Source organism: Cnephaeus nilssonii (assembly GCF_951640355.1).
Source record: "Cnephaeus nilssonii genome assembly, chromosome: 9".
NCBI classification, from domain to species: domain Eukaryota; kingdom Metazoa; phylum Chordata; class Mammalia; order Chiroptera; family Vespertilionidae; genus Cnephaeus; species Cnephaeus nilssonii.
Genome location: NC_137080.1, coordinates 75,053,526 through 75,075,791, shown reverse-complemented (window position 1 = coordinate 75,075,791; position 22,266 = coordinate 75,053,526). Strand labels below are relative to the sequence as shown.

The 22,266-nt window shown below is 39.4% G+C and overlaps 1 protein-coding gene across 2 annotated transcripts in view; it reads left to right on the top strand.

The window, feature by feature from the left end:
* Window positions 1-889: 889 nt before the first annotated feature.
* Window positions 890-22,266, top strand: part of FAM83B (family with sequence similarity 83 member B) — an 84,681-nt gene continuing 63,304 nt past the window's right edge. Inside the window, exons 1-2 of one of the 2 annotated variants that reach the window (XM_079781439.1) lie at window positions 890-1,180; window positions 20,115-20,618. In XM_079781439.1, coding sequence (XP_079637565.1) covers window positions 20,175-20,618 — 444 coding nt within the window. In that variant the 5' untranslated portion in view covers window positions 890-1,180; window positions 20,115-20,174. Of the gene's footprint in view, window positions 1,181-2,214; window positions 2,435-20,114; window positions 20,619-22,266 lie in introns of those variants that run through there. The other variant, XM_079781440.1, reaches the window with a different exon arrangement.

Sequence of the window (22,266 nt, the reverse complement as noted above, 5' to 3'; positions counted from 1 at the left end):
ATATGGTTATACAATTACTAGAAACCCATAACTTATTTACTGAGTTGTAGACAAGGAAATGAACACAAATTTTATTAACTTCTGTTTTTATATTAAAACCAAATTAGAAAGTTCCTAATGCCATAACGTTGCTCCGTAGCATTTGACCTAGAGTGACCTGCTGATCACTCAGGTGTTCCTTTTCAAAAGTGTCTTTTCACCCAGGTCGGTGAACTCAGTGGTTAGAGCACGGGCCCACAAACCAAAGGGTTCTGGATTCCTTTCCTGGTCAAGGGCAAGCACCTGAGCTGCAAGTTTGATCCCCGGCAATGGTCAGGGCCATGCGAGAAGCAACTGATCATGTCACATGGATGTTTCTCTTTCCCCCTTCCCCCCTTCCCCCCGCCACTCTAAAAATCAATGGAAAAAATGTCCTTGGGTAAGGATTAACAAACAAAACAAAAACAAAAACAAAACAAAACAGTGTGTTTTCATTCCAAGTCAATAACCAGGGCAGTCCTAAGTTGGAACCAAATCTTTAATGATACTTAAAATTCTTCTTTCATATAAAAGGGTAAATGCACAAGCACTCTTCCTTCCACCTTTCCACTTCCTGTCTTTTCCAAGCCTGGAAACTCTCTGGCGGTTGGGTAGGGGTCTGCATTGCTGGCTGCTGATGGGAATGATCAACTGGGGGCTGAATCCGCCCCACTCATGAGGGTGCTGGGACCCCGGCTCTCACCCTGCAGCGCCCCGGGCCTCCCCTCCGTACATTCCGGAGCCCAGAAGGGCGGGGAATGGGAACACAGCCTGGATCCGCCAGGCCCACCCTCTGCCCAGGTGCGCGCCTCCGCCCTCCCGGGCCTCTGCTCGCCGGGCCCCGAGGCGGGGACTGGTAATTACTGGCGGGCGGAGGGGAAAGAACAGCTTTAGACTTTGCTGGTGGAGGGTTGGGTGTTTGAGTTCAGGCAGGTTCCGAGGCGCTTTCCGGCTGCACGGAGTTTGGTGTGACGGGACTGCGGACTTGTTGTAACTGGTCCCCGCACCCGCCCTCCCTCGGCTCGGCACCTCGCCCCGGGGGCGCGGGGCGCGGGGAGGGCCGGCCTGACGCTGGGCAGGTAACTCCTCTGCCCTCCCTCGCGCTCCCGCTTCCTGGGCGGCAAACCGGCGGCGGCGCGGCTCCGGGCGGGCGCTCCTGGGGGTAAGTGGGGCTCCCGGTTCCCCTCCAGGTCTCGGCGGGCGCGAGGGGCGCGCGGCGGGGGCCCGGGACGGCGCCCACCCTGGGCCGCGGGGAGGGGAAGGGACCTCTCCCTGCGAGGGAGCGCGCGCGCGGGGTCGGAGACGGAGCGGGGTGCGGAGCGTGTTTCCTGCGCCTGGTCTGGTTTCTTGCCCTTCGTGGACGCGCGAGGGAGTGAGGAAGTTTGAAAAGTGAAGTCTCAGGCGGAGTGGGCTCGGGCTCCCCCGGGGACAGGCGGCGCCCGCCCTGGGCGTGGGGTTTGTTTCCTCTTTCTGGAGGGTCCGCTGGGGACCCGGGGAGGAAGCGTGGAGAGGGGCTGGGAAGAGCCTCCTGGAGGAAGGAAGGGTGGAGGTGGAGGTGGAGGTGGAGGTGGAGATGGAGGTGGAGGTGGAGGGGCGTGTGTGTCGGGGGGTGGGAAGTACCGGGAAAAGGTGGGGAGCTTGGGCTGCATGGGGGGCGTGGGGTGTTCTTTAGATCTCACTTGAAGAGCAGGACTGGAGAAGGAAAAGTTTTTCTTGCGAAAAATCTCTTTTTTATTTGTATCCAATCCCGCTTCTGCCTCTAGATTAGCGGTGGACTGAGCTTTTCAAACTTGAGTTGGCCGCAGCCTGGGCCAGTGCCCTTGATTCGCTGGGCAGGTGATTGTGGGGTGTACTGTATCGGATTTGGGGAACCACTGTTGTAGGTGGTGGTCACCTTAAAAGGAGAGTGTGACTAGCGGAGATGGCTCCTAGAAACTTCAGTCCTAGTCTTTGTGACATGCCGGGAGAAGTATTCCCTATAGAAGGCGGGTGAGGAGGCAGATAATGTGCATGTGTTAGTTGTTGGAATCCTGGGGCCTGTAAAGAGACCAGAGTGCTTTATAGGGTGGAGTCTGAGGTTATGGGAACACAGGATAGCGTGTTGACTATCAGGAAGGGATGAGGTTAGAGGGTCTCTGACTTGAAAGTGTAGGTGAGAACCAAGGAGCTCCCCCCCCCCCCCCAAAAAAAAAAAAAAAAAAAAAAAGCCATGCTGGTGGCAAGCAGTCAAGGCCCGACTCCTGTTCAACAGCTCCCATCCAGATCCCCACATGCTGGACATCTTGCCAGGCCACTTACTGACAGGCACCTCCCTTCTTTCCCTTTCTCATCCCCAACAAGTGCCAGAGCCCCAGGGAAATCCATGACTGGCTGGAATCCGCCCTGACAAGCAATAGGATAATGGTGAAAGGGACTGGTGAGAGAAAGCTGGTCTTTTTGTTTTTTCAAAGTAGCTTAAGAATGAGAATGGTGTGAAACAGGATGAAGGAGGGAGGCGGGGGGTGGGCCTTTGTTTTGTTTGTTTTCTCCCCGTCTTCCCACAGTTCCCAGCGGGATGGGAGCCCCACACTCTCCAGCTCCAGATTCCACCTCCCTTGCTTTTGGGCTTAGGTCACACGTGGTGCACACACCTATTACTGGTGCTGACTGCGCCCTACAGAGTCTGCCTGAGGGGCTGGGTGGGTCCTGCCTTCACAGCTGGCACATTCGAGACCGCAGATGCTCCCAGTGCATTGTGGGAAGCATCACCTAGTGAGCAGCTGTTGAAAGGGATTGCACAGATGCAGACAAACCGCACCTCTCTGGTGCTGACTCAGTGATGTCTCTGGTGATTACTCTCTGGAGATTATCACTTTAACTATAACTGAGCAAATGCTTTTGGGATGGGTTAATTTTATTATTCGTTTTATTATAACCCTTCCTGGTACCAGAGCTCCTTCCAGTGTACAGTGGAGGTTCATACATTGAGTATTTTCTTGACCACAATTTACCCTGCAACAACTCATATACCTGTATTCCATTCAGTTACCAGTACATTACTCAGTAATGAGTTTCCAGGACTTAACATTGTACTGTAAGTTGGCGGAATATTGTGGTGAAAATGTGACCGTAGGAAAGTAGGCTTCTTCTGTAACATAAATCTGGTTGGCGGAGGCCTTTTGACAAGGCTCCACTTAGCTTAATTTAACCAATTATTTGTAAAATGACAGGTTGGCCTTGTTTAGCTAGTTAGGTAAGTTTACATGTCTCTCCCTCTGCTACTTGCAAAATATTGTGTGCTCTAGGGAAATTTCATAATTCACAGTTTGTTAAACACAATGTTACTGTTAATTTTGAAGTGTACTTTTGTTCACTTAATTATTTCTAATCTGGAAATGTAATGTATTCTAGAACTTGGTTGGTGAGTTTATCATTTGAAAATCAGAATACATTTTCTTCCTTGTCCCACCCTCCCACCCTGGAAATACAGTTCTAAATGATGGTTATGGATTTGAAAGATACCATTTTATACAAATAACAAGTTAAATTTTGTACAAATAACACCTAAGTTCCATTAAAAAAAAAAAACAAAAAAAACTCCATTCGTATTTCTCTGAGAAAATGTGCTGAAGCCTTCAGGTAGTGCCTCTTTCCTACCGAGGTGGCCAGTGGGCATTGGCACTGTTTTGAGGTGTCTGTCACCCCCCACAAGAGTGACTAGGGTTCCCAGGGGGATTGGCACTGCCAGTCCTTGGAGACTGAGTACTGTGGGGGTGGTGGTGCAGGAGCTGGGGAAATGGTGAACTCCAGTAGAGAGGGTATGTTTGGGGGTCAAGAAGAGTGGAAGCACATTGGCTGAAGGACTCAGGAGGAGAGTTTATTAGGGTGTCAGGAGGCTAACATACACAGGAAATAGGGGCGGAAAATTAGAGAGGCAAAAGATGTTTTCAGCAGCTATGTCTGAGTCTGTGAGGAAGATAAGCCTGGATTGGAAAGATGTTCCAAATAGGAGGAATTTTCTCACCCATTGGGCACGTCTATGTTGGGAAGTACTTGAGTAACATGATGGCTGAATGATATGAGGAACCTTTTCCTCTGGGGACATCTCTAATTACTATCCAGTTTGTATTTTTGTTTTATTTTCACAAAGTCCTTATGAGTGAGGCCAGCTGTCCCTTAAAGGCACATGTCATTGATCTTTTGAGCTATGTGTCAAGTAGTTTGTAGACTGCGCCCATCCCTTAGTCATGGTCAGGTCAGTACTGGGGCAGGGTCAGGTGTAATATCTATGTTACTGGCAGTGGCTCATTTTAAAGAGTTTATACACAAGCTAAGGAGTCATGCTATCTAAAGGTCATTACTGTGCTCTTTCACTCCATCCATTCATTAAACGTGTGTATTGACAGTTGTGCACCAACAACGTGTTCCACTCTGGGTATATGAAGGTCGCATAGGAAGCTATGCTGAATCTTAGGAAGCTCACTGTTGGGCTCCCGATAACCATTGTTAAGTACAAACAGAAATTAATGGATCAGATCCATTTACTTAGTCCTGCCTTCATATTCTCTGAAGGTCTCACCAGATATTATATACGTTCATTAATTATTTGAGAAATAGGACATTAATGGACCTTTGTGAGTTGTGCTTTTGGAGAAAGTACTTACATTCACTTGGCCTCGCAGGTTTTTTACTGGTGTGGTAAAGGGTTTGGACTACATGATCACTAGCGTGTCACAGTCTGCTCTGAAATTCTCTGTGGTCACTTCTAATCAAGGGTACCATAAAATAACGTTAACTATAAGGTCTCCCCAAAGTACCACTGGGAAGCTCACTGTTTCCACTTCCATTGCCAAATTTTCATTTCAAAGGGTTTTACTTTTCTATTTGTCATCAGGTTGCTTCTCTAATTATACAACCATTACACACTTGGGTAAGAAAAGGCAGTTTTCAAAGCACTAAAAAGTGGCATCTTCCACCTCATTGGCTGTAATAGAATCACTCGACATGGAAGGCCTGCCTAGGCTGTCACTTATATACATGCACAGGCAATGGATGGCTTTAATTCTTAACAGTACATGTCTCCAAATACTTAGTCTCATCTGACTCATTCAACAGTTGTTTCCTGATGTTTAAAAAATATGTGTTTTTCTCAAATTTAACTTCGAGTTATTTATTAGAGAAGAGTGAAATTAATCAAAGTTGTTTCTAGAGTAAGGAACTATTGACAGTGTTTCCCAGTGATGATTCTTCTTCTTCTTCTTCTTCTTCTTCTTCTTCTTCTTCTTCTTCTTCTTCTTCTTCTTTTTTATTTCAACACTTTCTTTCCTTTCTCATCTCTATTGTGCCTTTATTCCAATCTTATCTTTTCTGGCCCCTTTTTGTTCCTTCTTGTTCTTTGTCTTTCCTGTCCTTTATTTCTTAGTGTTTCTCTTCCCTTCCCTTTCTTTCTTTGCTTTGTCTCCCCTTACCTTCTTTACTCATCTCATCCTTTTGCTTTTCTTTTTCTATCCTGTTTTTTATCTTTTCCCTCTTCTCCCATTTCACACTTCTATTTATTTGTTTATTTTTCCTTCTGTTCAACTATTTATTCATTTATGTTTTCTTTAATTTCTATCTGTCATCTCTTCTATTAGTCTAGTTCTCTGGTACATTATACAATTTGGGGAATTGTATTCTCTAATAGCTAAAATATATTATAAATAAAGTGTCCAGTTATACTTTAAATGCTAACTACAGTATTTTTCTATCATCTTGTACATTTAAAAAATGTATTTGCCATTAACATGGAGCATGTGTACAATGATCATCCTAATAAAACTAATGATTTACCTCTTTTGGCACATCCAGTGATTTTCCATTTTTTATAGTCAATTTATTAGCTAAACATTGTATCACTAGCATGAAGACTTCCATTTTTCCACTTTCCAAAAACTTGTAAGTTCAATTTGCAAGAAAATATTCAAATAAGAGTGCACATCATACTGTAAAAAGAAGGATAATGTTATTGAAACTGCATATTGATATGCTGATAGCCTTGCTGTGGAGTTCATTGAAACATTTGTTAATTGGTGGATTAAAGACTGGATTTATCACAAAAAAGGTACTTTGAGTATCAGTGTCCAATGCAGAAAAATTGAAGGTCAAAAGAACTAATTAGACTTTTCTTTAAAAAAAATCTCAGTGTGAATATGATACCAAAGAAAATTAAAATTATAGCAAAAGTCTACATTTGCTATGTCTATTAATATCAGGAAAAAAAACAAACACAACACCACACCCCAACACACCCATCCATTTATATATATTGAAAGTGTTCTATTGCAAGAGCATTTATTTGTGCAATACTAGACGAATTCTAGTACACTCATATCTACAAGTATGATCTCAGAATGCAGTCACTTCTGGAACACACTCAAAGCCTAGATTCAGAGCCCTGTTGTTGAGATAGGATCTTCAAGCTATTTTAAATTCCACATTTGCTTTTAGAGAAGATTTACTCCCTTTTAGCAGATTAAATCTTATTTGTAGAAGAGTTAGCATACAAAAAACTTAAAAATGCATAAAGTCTTTTCAAGGATATTGGATCCAAAATGTGATCCCCCAGAAAGTTGGGAAAGGAGCCCTTGAGCATAAGTAGGTGTGTTGTGTATCACACATAGAGTGAATAACTGGATAAAATTATTAAATGTTTGAGTTAAGGAAATGAATTGTTTTCTTTGATTTTAATACCATAACTTAGTGGTACCATTATTGGGGGGAGACCCCAAACAGTTCAATTTATTTTGTATACATTTCATGTAATTTTCTTGATTTGTATAGAAGATGGTTAAAACTGAAGAAAGAGAGGATAGTTTAGATAGTAAAATCAATGATAACACCTTCCAAAGAGTGCCAAGGTCTTTCCTCTTCAGAATGCATGTTGTAGAAATTGCTAAATGCTAGCCACATTTTTGAGGGGAGCTAAGTTGAGAGACGAAGAGATGAGTCCTGTCTTTGAAATCAGAACTCTGAACAGCCAAGGAGTGGAAAGAGCAAGATTCACACAGCTGCACAAGTGTACACACATGAACGTGAATTGTGCAGAACAGAAAGTCACCAGTGATAGCCATGATACCATGTGGTCAAGCCATCCCCTTCTCCTTCACATGGGCCTTAAGCACAAATGCAAGTGAATCAAAAGAGCTGCCAGGTGCCTTGTCTGGTTCAGGTCTGGTTTAGGCAAAGGTGACTAGAGTTTTATAAACATCAGCTGTGTCTCAGTTATAGTCTTCCAGGTTAGAACCATTGTCAGAGGACTTAAACACAATTGTGATGAGAGATTACAGGAAACCCAGGTTCATATGTAATCCACAAGAGCTAGAAGTCCATCCATACACATCCAGCAGCTTTTTACACATTTAAAGATGTATTCACTTATATCTGGATTCATTTCAACATGTGCTAGTGTTCTATAAACAAGCAAAAGGAGCCAATCCAGATTATTTTGGAAACAATTAAAGGTCTGAACTAGTGTGGGGTAGTTTTCCAATCAGATTTTTTTTTTTTTTAAATTTCTGGGGGAAAATAAAAGATCATTTTATTTCAACTGTGATATGGCTATATAAACAGGCTTGATTAAAAGTAAATTGTAAGGGAAAAGACTAATAAAGGATTGCTAGGCACTGAGGTTGTTTTAGATGTTCTGATTCTGTATGTGGTTTTTTACACAAATTGAAATTAATCATTTCTGGCTAGGTATATTGTTGACATTTAATATTTTTTGGCATTTTAATCAAATAAATTTCTTCCCACTTATACAGTTTTCACAACCTTATTACTGTTTTTAAAGCTCTACTTTTTAATAGCCCAAGATTGCTTTTTGCCACTAAATATAACAGTTGACTTTTGATAGCTGTTCCCGACATACCAAAGCAAAATACATTTTCTTAAGGCATTTCATTTGCAAACTTTCACTTTTTCATAGATGAAGCAAACTGTTTTGTTTAATGAATTCAAAAAGCCACTTTAACAGTTTATATTGGAGCACATATATTTGATCCGTTTTCCTACATTACCTGTCCCTCTGTATATGTGAAAGTGTACCAAGATTGACTTTTTATTGTCTTAAATAGATGAGTGCATATGAAATGTGTTCATCATCTCACGCCATGGGGCCCCTGTTGACTGTTTTGCTCTCATATAGATATATAAAGTCTTTGTTATAAATTATACTAAGATTAAGAAACAGGTTGAGTGATCCTCAACTCCACTTCCTATGGTAATCAGAGAACTGTGGATAGTTGTGAAGTGGGGGGTAGAGAGGCAAGCAAACAAGTGAGGATTGAATGGATGGATAGATGGATAGGTAGGTAGGTACATAGTTGGATAGATAGAACCCTAGTTTTTTCTCCTTTGTGATTACCCAATGAGGAATGGATGGAACATAGATCCCAATATACTTAAAATGCAAGACAATAAGCCTTATCCAAGATAGCCTTGATACACAAAATGTGCAATAACCAATATGACAGGGGCATTGATAAATTAGAATATACCAGCTTAGTGGCCTTTGAGGAACTTCCATTCTAGTGAGTGGGATACAGGCAGTGGTAAGTAAACAGATACCTTTGTTATTTTATGTAAGTGCTATAAGTTAAATAAAGCCAGTTATTTTACATAAGTGCCATAAGTTAAATATAATTAAGCATGGCAGAGAGGGTGGGTTGTTTTTAAAATGGGTAGTCTGAAAAACTTCTCTGTAAGGAGGTAGCATATGAGTAAGATAGGAATGAAAACAAGGAGCATTCCAGGCAGATGGAACAACCAGCACAAAGATCCTAAGATAGGAATTAACTTGGCATGTTAAATGTAAAGAAAGAAACCTGTTAGCTATCCAGGGAGGGTGTCCAGAAACCACTTGAATATATGTCTGGAACCTAGGGGAACAGTCAGGTCTGGAGATTTGCAATTCATCTGTGGATATAAGTTATTTCATGCAGTAAAACTTGATGAGATTATCCTGGGAAGAGCAGGATGTCCTTAAACAAATAGTCAAATATTTCTTCAGTAAAATGGATTTATTTGAGTGCAAAGAGAATTGCAATTCAGGACATGCAACCCAATGGCCAAGTGCAAGTCCAGAGAAACAAAGGAGATGAAGGCTCTTTTATGGATTTGGTAGAAATTGTTGTAAACAAAGAGTCCATTGGAGGAAACTGAAAGTTTGAAGGATAGTGACTTTTCATTGGCTGAATTATGGCCATCTTCCATTGGCTGAGCCATTACTGGGCAAGGAGGAATCTTCCTCCTCCTGAGGCAGTAAAGTTAGTATCTCTTCCTGTCGGGTCAGTATTGTTGCCTTAAGTGACGCATGCATGGGAATTCTCTCTTCTCGCCTCTGGAACCCATTTTAAATGAGATATCTGTTTATTAATTTTCACAGTAGAGATGACTAAAGCTCCCAAATCCAAGCCTGCACAACAGGAAAATAAGTAGCTGTGAAGGCATTTGAAGGAAATTTTTCCTTCTGTCCTAGAACCAGGCATTGAGGATTTCTCTGCAGTGATTCTCAGAAACTGTCAGCACTGTCAATAGTCATTATTAAAAATCCTTTCCCCCAGCACTCTAGCATTCTCAAAAAGAAAAAAGAAAAAAAGCTCCTGATCCTGTTGCAAGTTTTACTTACCTTTAGAGTAGAGAGAGATACGTATTTCTTGAAACCAGAATTCGGGTTAGGACCTGGATGATTTATTGGATAAATTTAAGCCTTGTATTTCTCTGTTTTATCCTGTTGTAAACTATGCATTTCTAAACTCAGGGCTGCTCTGGAATATTTAGTTTCCTCCAATTTCACCTTAATGATTAACATCTATGTTCATAATTCACTGAAACACCCACTGAATTTTTTCTGCTGATATAAATTCATATAACAATAGAACTGATACCAAAAGCTTAGGAGAAATATGTCATGCTTTACAGCTAATTTTTATCACCGTTTATGTTGAAAAACATAAGACTAAGACTTAGAATTTTATTTATTAAAACTAATTCAAATGCACAGAAATTACTTTCAGAATGGGTTTGACATAATTTAACATTTCAAAATACAAATTTTGGGGAGATTCCCCAAACAACACTTGACAACGTTATTTACTTTTCTGACAGAGTGCTCATTTGAAATCAGTATTTGTAATTTTTGACAGTGATCTGTGGATTTATCGAATCACTTTTATAGTACTCAGTGGGTTTCTACTTACAAATAGGTAATATTTTGTATTATCAAAAAACCTAACCTCCATTTAACATTAACATATATGTGCTTCAATCTTGTAAAGTTCTTTTTGGTAGTATATTTTACACATTTATACTTCAGCATTTTGGGGGCCTGTCATCAAGGCTTATGCTGTTGCATTATTACAGCAGTACATTATTAGTTTACTTAACAATTATGTTCTGAGCATTAATAATTGTGCTAGCAGATCCTATAGTCTAGTAAAGAAGGTGGAGAATAATGCATTTAACTAATGCATAAGAAGTGGTCACTAATGGGAATTGCTGTGGGAGCTCCCAGCAGTGGCTCTCGTCCTTGCCCTGAGATTTAGAGATGACATTGTCAGTGAGCTACTTTGCCAAGACCTCATTAAGTGCCTGTAGTTATTTTTTTATTTTTTCTTTCCTTCATGGTCCCTTACACATGTAACTTTAGTTTCTGGATGTTCTGGGCTTGCTTATGTGTTTCTCTGTAAGAATTATTAAAATACTAGAGGACCGGTGCATGAATTCACGCACTGGTGGGATCCGGCCAGCCCGCCCTGATTGGAGCCAATCCGGCTGGCCTGGGGGAGGGGACGCAGGAGGTTGGCCAGCCGGCCCTGCCCCCTGGTCAAACTCCGGGTCGAGGGGACAATTTGCATATTAGCCTTTTATTATATAGGATCTTATATGCAGGGTTTTGAATTACCTATTACTATCAACTTAGTACATGAATGAAAAGAAAGGAAGATATCCTAAAGTGGAAAAAACAACAATAGTAGGGTACTTCTTTTAAAACTTTTCTTTTTCTCTAGTGCAAAACAATGCGTAGTCATTGGTAAAACATTTGGTAAATATGTTTTTTACTGAATTTAAAGGAACCATGGAACCACCGCTCAAAGACAACCACTGTTATTTTTATGCATATGTTTTTCTTTTTGTTTTTGGATGAATTTTATATAATTATAATTCTGTTCTTAGGTAGTTTGGTAGCCTGCTTGTTATCCACAGAGCATCATAACATAAGCATGTTTTCCATGCTCTTAAAATAACTAGAGGCGGCTTTTGACTATCTTGAGTTTTTTGTTTGTTTGTTTTGCATTTGATAATGGGTGGGCATAACATTTATGTAAATTTAAAAAAAAAAGAAAAGAAACCGAACTGTGAAGGCTAACTCAGAAGAAACAGGGAAGAAGGATAAGGGATAGTAGGCAGTTCCTTGTCCTACCAGAATAAGAAACAATTTCCAAACCATATCTCTATTTCCAAGCAATGCTAGCAGGTTGGTGGGTATCACACAATTTTTCAGCAGGAAAAATAAATAATCATCTTAGAAGTTTGAAATGGGGGTGCCCCAAAACCCAACTTGTTGCACATTATAAGACTCTGTCAAAAATATGTGCTCTGCTTGAATACATACAGAAAGAGGGTATTCAGTAAGAAAGGATTTTATTACCTACCTGTGTTTTAGCAGTTTTTATGGCTGATATAAAGTTGAGAGCTTTTATCTCATTTAGTTCCTATTACACACATTGATCAGAACCAGGGCAAGATGGAGCACTTTGGCAAAGTGCACGATACAGCCCCATCATTTGAGCTCCTGGAATGCTAATATCATGATGGAATACAATTCAGGAGTAGTTGGTTGTTGGTAAAAGAGTATTTTGCTTTAATTTCACTTGCATGCATAGAGTATTCCTCTGCATTTTGACTATACTAGTATGCTCTGAGTTAAGGGTTTATTGCTTTTCTCTATGAATTTCTCTACCAGAATCACTCAGTGCTTCCACATGATAGTGAATGATTATGTTTAAACTAGAAGCCCGGTGCACGAAATTCGTGCACGGCGGGGGGTTGTCCCTCAGCCCAGCCTGTACCCTCTCCAATCTGGGACTCCTGGAGGAATGTCCCACTGCCCGTTTAGGCCCGATCCCACCAGGAACAGTCGGACATCCCTCTCACAATCCAGAACTGCTGGCTCCCAACTGCTTGCCTGCCTGCCTTCCTGATTGCCCCTAACGGGCAGTTGGACATCCCTCTCACAATCCAGGACTGCTGGCTCCCAACTGCTTGCCTGCCTGCCTTCCTGATTGCCCCTAACCGCTTCTGCCTGCCAGCCTGATCACCCCCTAACCACTCCGCTGCCAGCCTGGTTGATGCGTAACTGCTCCCCTGCCAGCCTGTTTGCCCCCAACTTCTCTCCTCTGCCAGCCTGGTCACCCCTAACTGCCCTCTCCTGCAGGGTTGATCACCTCCAACTGCCCTCCCTTGCAAGCCTGGTCCCTCTCAACTGCCCTCCCTTGCAGGCCTGGTCCCTCACAACTGCCCTCCCTTGCAGGCCGGGTGCCTCCCAACTGCCCTCTCCTGCTGGTCATCTTGTAGTGGCCATCTTGTGTCCACATGGGGGCAGGATCTTTGACCACATGGGGGCAGCTATATTGTGTGTTGCAGTGATAATCAATCTGTATATTACTCTTTTATTAGATAGGATAGAGGCCTGGTGCACGGGTGGGGGCCAGCTGGTTTGCCCTGAAGGGTGTCACAGATAAGGGTGGGGGTTCCCTTGGGGTGTGGGGCAGCCTGAGTGAGGGGCCTGTGGTGGTTTGCAGGCTGGCCACGCCCCCTGGCAACCCAAGGGGAGGCCCTGGTATCTGGAATTTATTTTCCTTCTACAATTGAAACTTTGTAGCCTGGGGCGGCAGCCATTTCTGGGGCGGCAGCCATTTCTGTGGCAGTTAATTCACCTTCTACAATTGAAACTTTGTAGCCTTAAGCGGGTGAGCCCGGCCAGGGTGTGCGGAAAGCTTTGCTTCCCCTGTTGCCGCCGGCAACCCTGGCCTGCTCTCTCAAGCTCCATTCTGCCGCCATTTGTTTGAATTTGTTTACCTTCTATAATTGAAACTTTGTAGCTTGAGTGGAGGCTTAGGCCTGCAATGGCTATGGAAAGCTTGGCTTGCTCTGTTACCTGGGAAACCTTGTTCTCTGTGGCTGTAGCCATCTTGGATTGGGGTTAATTTGCATACTCGCCCTGATTGGATGGTGGGCGTGGCTTGGATGGTGGGCGTGGCTTATGTAGCAGAGTGATGGTTAATTTGCATATTACCATTTTATTAGAGAGGATGTCACTAATATATATTGGAGGGCTTTATTTTTTTTACATCTGAACTGTAGTTTAGACGGTGGTTGTTAAATATATTGAATAACAGCCAATATAAATAAACCCTGGAATTATTTTGGTGAGAAAGTGATATAACATCACCCCACCCCTCAATTAAAATAAATTAAGGAAATTAAGAAGTGTTAGGTATAAGAAGAGGAATTTTCATTTGATATTTATGAAATTAATTTGAGTGTTTAGGTTTATTCTTTTCATAGGTTTGATGAGATGGGTGATCCCAGTAACCTGCATATGGAGATGTTTGTACTCACCACCCTGGGACTGTGTGTGCTATATGTTCATGTATTCCTTGGCCTGCCAAAAATTATACCCTGTGATCTGTGCCATTGGGCCATTTTTTTTTTTTTATGTGTTACTATGAAGTCAGCTTACAATTTTTTAATAAGTTTGGATGCCAACTTAGATATCAAATTGTACTTGACAGCTTAAGTATTAGAGTGAATTTTTAACTTGATAGTAGCTTCTTGAATGTTTTAATTGTCACCTTAAATTTCTGACAATCAAATTCAAAGTGAACACAATTTTGGTAGCTAATATTTTGAAGAAAGAAGAGATACTTGATTTCCAGCTCTTGTGGACCATGGATTAAGATTTATGAAATTAATTTGAGTGTGATTAATTTGAGACAGAGATGTTTCCAACATTTCTTTATGAAACATTTTCTCATATTCTGTAGGTAGAAATTTTGATAAATATAAAAAATTCAATTATCTCAAAAAGATTGATTTGAGATTTTTTTGTTTAGTATTTGAAAGACTGAAATGATCCTTAATAAAATTTGCTTAAGATAGAAATTATGTCAGAGAACTAGTTTTATGTCATCACATAAGCCAGATAAAAGACTTGAAATAATTTCTGAATGGAAAATTAATTTTTTACTTATTAGATTCTTTTATTTAAAATTTTTAAGGTTTAAAAGTAAAGGCAATCTTTATGTATATTTGTATTAACTTCCTGGTCCTGCTGAAACAAAATAAAACAATAAAGTTGGACAAAAAAAGAACACTTTATTATCTCATAGTTCTAGATTTTAGTAAATAGTCCTAAATCAGGACCATGTTTTCTTTGGAGGGTCTTGGGAAAAATCTGTTCCATGCCTTTCTCTTATCTCTGGTATTGCTGTCAATCCTTAGTGTTCCAATCTCTACCTCTGTAATCACTTGGATTTGTCCCTCTGTATTTGTCTCTGGCAACTCTCTCCTTGTATAGACTTCAGTCATATTGGATTGGGTCCTACTCTAATTGAATATGTCCTCATTGTAACTTGATTACATCTAAAAGAAGACCCCATTTCCAAATAAGATTACATTCCCCGGATACTGAGGATTTGTACTGGAACATATCTTGTTGGAAGACACACTTCAACCCACAACAGTATTCAATAGTTGAATAAAAATAGCCCAAGACAGAAATTGGAAAAGGGAACTCAGAGACATTAGCAGCTGTGATCCTTTGGGTCTTCTGCTTGCACACTAGTTACATACAGTAATTATAAGTTCAAACTATTTGTGATTTAACAACATGGTTATTTCTCTTGGAAGCATTTTCCCATTGACTTATTATTTCAGAAGACTTCCCAGTGAATCTCAGATCAGAAACCATAAACAAATTGACACTAGGTTTGTTTGGCTGTTTATTTAACGCTTCAATTGCCGAAATACCGAGTGACAATGCCAATGGTATGACAGAATCATTATCTCTTTTGAATCTTAAAAAAACAACAACTTTTGTGATCAAACCTTTTTATGTCTTTATGGCAATTTTACTTTAATAGGTTGTTTAAATGTAAAGTAATAAAGTTAATAGCATTTACTTTAAGTGACTTACCTCATATACTCTTTACAATGACTCAATGAGGTGAAGACTGCTGTTATTCTTTCTACACGTGACCAAGCTCAGGCTTTGGGCATAGGTGACCTGTCCAAGAGCTTCACTGTAATCGGGCAAGCTGGCTTTGAACCTGGCAATCTGACCCTACAAATAAGCTCTCACCCTTGATTCTATATATTGTGTGTGTGTGTTTTTTTCTATTCAAGGTCCATGAAATTGTGCATCAGTATTTGTTTTTTAAACTTTCCTATTTTGAGATTATTGTCAATTCATAGGCACGTGAGAGAAATATTTCAGCTGGATTCCTTGTATCATTTTTTTAGACTCAGTTTATTTTTTTATTTTTATTTTTAAAATATATTTTATTAATTTTTTACAGAGAGGAAGGGAGAGGGATAGAGAGTTAGAAACATCAATGAGAGAGAAACATTGATCAGCTGCCTCCTGCACACCTCCTGCTGGGGATGTGCCTGCAACCAAGGTACATGCCCTTGACCAGAATCGAACCTGGGACCTTTCAGCCCGCAGGCCGACGCTGTATTCACTGAGCCAAACCGGTTAGGGCACCTTGTATCTCTTTTTTTTAAAATATATTTTTATTGATTTCAGAGAGGAAGGGAAGAGGGATAGAAAGATAGAAACATTAATGATGAGAGAATCATTGATCGGCTGCCTCCTTAATTACCCCTACTTGGGACTGAGCCCTCAACCCAGGCATGTGCCCTTAACCAGAATCGAACCTGGGACCTTTCAGTCTGCAGGCCGACTCTATCTACTGAGCCAAACCAGCTAGGGCTTCCTTGTATCTTTTACTCAGTTTCCCCCAGTGGTAACATCTTGCAAAAGCCATAATATTATATCTCAACCAGTACATTGATGTTGATACTGTCAAGGTACAGACCATTTCCATCATCACAAAGATCATTCCTATTGCCCTTTTGGAGTCACTTCCTTCTCCCTCCTCTACACACCTTTCTTAGAATGACTCAGTGAGGTAAACCCCGGCAACCGCTAATCTGATCCCCAACCCTATAATTTTGTCATCTCAAGAATATTATATAAATGGAATTATGTAGCATCTAATCTTTGGGGATTGATTTTTTTTGTCTTTACTCAGCACAATTCTCTGCCTATCCATCTAGGCTATAACATGGATCGATAGCTTGTTCATGTTATTGCTGATAGTATTCCGTAGAATGAGCATACAATAGTTTGTTTCATATTCACCTGTTGAAGGACATTTGAGTTATTTCTAGGTGGGGCTATTATTAATAAAGCCATTAGAACATTAATGGACAGTTTTTGAGTGAAGGTAAATTTTTTTATTTCTCTGGGATAAATTCCAAGAGTGCAATTGCTGTATCACATGGCATTTGCATATTTAGTTTTATAAATGAAACTGCCAAACTGTTTTTGAAATCTAATTTTTTATACTTTGTTTTGTATCCTTTGTATTTACATATTTAATGTTTGGAAATTATACTTTCCAAAAATGACATTAAACATTTAATATCAAGTGCAGTCTGTAATGGTTTTGAGGAATGGATGTGAGCCTCTTTTTATACAAAACTGTTTTTTCTGGAATGAGTCACTTAACTAGTACGTGAGCCTCGCAGTTTGTTCAGCTTTTCCATCATTGCGAGATTTTATTTTTCTCTACTCATTAATTCTATCATGTATGTTCATGTACTTTCTAGGAGTGTTTAATGGTTATTAATAAAATAATGTGCTTTTATATGTCTAAAGGCATACCCAATTAATTTTTGTTCTCAATTTAAGCCATTCAAATGTTCAGTGATTGAACTCTGAAGAGTTTAATGTTAAGTCTGTGTCTAAATACAGGTGCTATTTTATTGCAGTAACCATTCATGCAAGTGCCATTACCTTGCTCTTCTCCTTTAAAATTTCTTTGTAGATGGTTCCTTCACAAAACAGCCTTTGGTGTGTTTTTGGTTATTCTAGAAATGCAAATTTATGCATAACTCTAGACTGTGGTCAGTGTATTACTTCTTTAGCAGGACAATATCAAGTGTATTCATTTCTTATCTTAAACCCTTGTATAGGCTAGCTCAACTTCCATGCCCAGGGCTATTGCTTTTTTTTTTTTTTTATCATGTATTTTTCGGTTTTGTATCTGGCATTGCTATTTGATTAGGCCTATAATATTTTGCTTTGTTCTCATTTTCAATTGTTTCTTCCATGATTAACTTTTCAACTATATCTTCATGGTTTTATTTTGCATTCATAGTTCTTTTGACCTCTATGATTTCTTGAATTACCCATAGTTCAAGAAATAATTTTTTACAGTAGTAAAGTATATTTTGCATAGATGAAGCTCAAAAACGAATACAGTTTTTTAAATTACTTTATGCATTTTAACTTCCAAAAGGTAATGGGTTTTTAATATCACATGTTATGGGAATTCAAAAGTTAAATTTTTAAAATTAAGAAATTAGTGCCGAGAAAACACAATGTGTTTTTTGTGTGTTTGTGTGTGTTTTTTAAAAACCAGCAGTTACCTACCATTTCTAACAATTAGAACTAGTACGTGTGATTTTCATGCAATCACTGGATCCTTGTCCTGTCATAGACTAGAATTACCAAATGAAAATCACACCTCACTAAACCTTAGGGAAGTATACTTTAATCAAATGGATTGATTCTGTTAAGTAGATACAAACCTTTTTTTCTTTGTTACAAATGGATACTACATGTAACAGAATTTTAATGAACATTGAAAGGTCATTAATTAGTAGTATGATGCCATGCATATGAAGTGAGCAAGTTGAAGATTACCGTGGCACCCTGGACATTTTGATCCAGTTAGTTCCTTAATATGGGTGGCTGTCGTGTGCATTAAAGTGTGTTTAGCAGCATTACTGGCCTCTACACAGTACGTGCCAGTAGCATGAACATATTCTGTCTTTAATCTTATATCAGGTTTAATCTTTAGGTTCCTGATATTTTTAGAGTGCCAGTGAAAATTCTGAGCCTGGAGATGGGGAGAGTATTGTCTCCACTGAAACAGTAAAGTGGACTCTTAATTTTGCTCCTCAGCTCTGCTTAGTAGATGCTGGATCATTTTTGGTCCTTTCCTGCCCAGCGAAACTTGTGTCCCTTATTGTCCATCCCTTTTCAACTTTTTTTTGTATGATTAGTGGCTTCTGTTACATATTGTGAGCTAAGGAATAAACAAATGGTAATGGTTCCTAGGTGACCCTCCCAGATCTGATTTGAATTTTGGTAGGCCTGAGTCTGAAAAGGCTGAGTTCAGTGGACAATTGGAAATTAGGGCCAGGCTTCCCACACGAAAACCTGTAAACCTAATGTTGCCCCACCCTGCATTCTAATAACTATGTATGGCTTCAGATGGGTACTAAACATACCAGGTGATTACTTTGTAAATTATAAAAATGTCTAAAACTAACATAATATTGTCTGTCAACTGTAATTGAAAACTTTAAAAAATTATTTTAAAAAACGAAAAATAAATGAAATTAGGGCCAGGCCACTGACAAAGATGTTTTTGGTCAAATCACCCTTTCGGGGCTTGTAGCACATCACCGAGTTGTACTTTATTTGACTCCACACGATGGAGATCATGATTGCAAAAGCCTGGGAAGGCCCTTATTTGACTGAGATAAAGTCCAATCCAGTATCTCACACGCTGAGTGATTGAATGCTTAACATTGTGGGGCATTGTGAAGGATGAGGTGTGAGCTTGAATAGGCAGATTTGATTCCTGGGAGAGATCCCTGAATTATCTTAATGTCTTAAATTTCTTCACTACCTCTACGCTGTCAAACTATCCAATCTCAGGAGTTCTTGCTTTGAATCATCTCTTGAATACACTTGTCAGTTCTTCACTGGGTATGTGAATGCTGAAAGACTAGATACTTGTCTCTCCTCCATTCCCCACTGCCAGACTAATTGTTTTAAACACAAGTTTTCTGAATCACAGAACTCTCCTGTGTCCCTCCACACCTGGCTCTGTTGTGTCTATTCAGCGTTATCTCCTACTCCTACTCAAAGGAACCTGCTTTCTAGCAGACCATGTTTTTTCACTAGGTCCTGAATGTACAAGCTCATACCTGTTCTGGGCTTTTTGTGTGTTTTTCAGTCTTGTGTGCGATGAAAATGTTCATTCTTACCACATGGTTGTATTCTTACTTAGTACCCCAGGTTCAGCTGAAGCCTATGCCCTACAGAAGGATATCCACAACTCCTGTATTCCATTTAGATTTCTACTTGCTTTTATCTGAAGGCATTGACAGCAGGCAGTACTCATTTTGACCCTTAGCAGTATACTAGTATGGCTTTGTTCAAAGTGGTAACAAACAGCTTCGTGTGTACATTTTGCCTCTTCTGATAATTACTAAATTCCTGGAAAGCAAGTATTTTGTGCTTTTTTAATGTTTCATCAGTATGTGATTATATGCATAACAAGTACTCAGTAAAGACTTATATTAATGGCTGGCCTGGTACTGATTTCATTCTAATTCTATTTTTACATATATTAAAACCAGAATCAAATAGGCTTGTAGAAACTGATGCCACCCTGTGTAGTATCAGATTAAAGTTATGAAGGATGGACTCTCTGGATGTCAGAGAAGAAATGTGTATTTCCTTAGGTGAAAAATTGAAAGTAGAGGCCTTGCAAATGAAAAATCAAGGAATAGTCTGTAAAAAAAACAAACATCTCTTTGTGGTAGTTTTTGAATTATAGTGCAATAATGCCACTTTTGATATGAAATGTATGTCATATTAACCTATAGGTCATGGAAATGAGTAAATGTAGAAACTAATAATTGACATGGGTTATCAAACATTTGATTACAGAGCACTAACTGATCTTAATTTTCCCCTTTAAAACACGCAGATACCTCTTGCTGCTGCACAAATGGACATTTGACAGTGCTATTGTCAAGCACTTGCAAGCATGGAGACTTCGTCGTTGCTGTCCTCATTGAATGATGAGTGTAAATCTGACAATTACATTGAGCCTCACTACAAGGAATGGTATCGAGTAGCCATTGATACGCTGATTGAACATGGGCTAGAAGCATACCAGGAATTTCTTGCCAAGGAGCGAGTATCAGACTTTCTAGCTGAGGAAGAAATTAATTATATTTTGAAAAATGTCCAGAAAATTGCACAAAGTACAATCCATGGTACTGACAATTCCTGTGATGATACCTCATCTTCAGGGACGTATTGGCCCATTGAATCTGATGTGGAAGCTCCAGATCTTGACTTAGGCTGGCCATATGTGATGCCTGGACTCTTAGGGGGTACCCACATAGACCTCCTCTTTCATCCACCAAGAGCACAGCTACTTACAATTAAGGAAACAATTCGGAAAATGATAAAAGAAGCCAGAAAGGTAATGCTATTTCTATTTCTAAATGAAAACTCAAACTGTGGAAAAGCACTAGAATAATATACCACGTATGCATGTTAAAATAATCTCTATATGTGTGAATCATGCCTATTATTTTCAGGAAATATACATATGGATACATGGGAAGATTGTACTTTTTATATCTTGCAAATATCTGAGAGAGTTGTGAGGTCCCTGCTAATGGTAGAGATTTCATTCTCTTCATAATATACATACACCCAGGAGACCATATGTCCATAAAGGCTAAGATATGAGGACTGTGAATGAGATGCTTTGACATATTTATAAAGTTCAGAGCACTTAAATTTTCCTTAATCTCTGAAAGGAGATATGTTTTTAGTAGATCTGGTGAAAATTTCTTTGTTCTCAACAGGACTTGTGCCTTAATTTTTGCTATAGATATGGTTTATGCTGGTAAATACATCATAGATTTACTTATTTATTTCCTGAGTTGTGTGGAAATGGTATAAAATCAGGCATGATAATGTAAAATTCTGAAGGAAGTTCCTGAGGTACTCCCCATTTTGGGGCCTTGGTCTTCTTTATTAGATATTTATGTTGGGTTATAAATCTCAGAAACTCTATTTTAGAGCTCATATTAAACTGTACAAATTTTCTTTAATTAAGTAAAAGTTATTGAGAGTTATCTATGTACTCAGCACCATGATAGGAATTTTAGAGACTATAACAAAATTTTCTAAAGTATTTATTGAAATCACTGTAGCATTTTTAAATACATGGACAAAAAAGCTATGATTTTTAAAGCTATAAAGTGTCTAGTTCTTAGTTACAAATACTATATAATAAATAAATTTAGATCTAAAAACGTCCTTAGGATGTACACATACATGGAGTTGCTTTATTCCATGTCAGTAAGATACAGAAATATGTGAAATGTATGCATTTATGAAGTATGTAAAACCAAGATCCCTAAAATCTGTAGAACACTGTAGATTGTAGGAGAAGCAACTAAAAGTTTTGCAATCATGTTAGGGAGACACAATGTTCTGAGGCTGATGTCAAATGTAGGCTTTGCAAAAGTAAGGTGTTTTTCTCCCAAACCTCTCAAATAACCTGGCGTTTTTGCTGTGTTAACTCCTTTAGTAGAACTACATTAAAGAAAGCACTAATCTATTTCAGTTGTTAAATATTAGCTATAGAATCAGGCACACGGTAGGTGTCCACACTTTTATTGAATGAGTTGAACTATCAGTTCAATTTCCCAAATTGAACCATGGGTATTTTTAAAACTGTACTCTCCTATGCTCTGTGAAGAAATTGTACAATTGTATTTTGTAAAATTACAGATCAAAAGTCAAGGATATATATGAGTTCTTGCAAAGGTAAAATAACAAATATCAAGTACCAACATTTGCTAATTTCTGTTTAGGGACACAATATGTTTTTGAACCACTGTTTGGTTAACTGAAAATTAAAAATACATTAGTGAAGATTAACATTATTATTAGAGTAAACTTAGTAGTTATGAATTCATCAACCTATACCACAGCTAGTTTCCTATGGGGCATTGCACTTCTGTGACACAAAATGAAATTCATGAGCTATCATGAGTTCTTGGGCTAGCACTAACTGAAAACTGAACACTAGTCATTACCATTTGAGATATCCT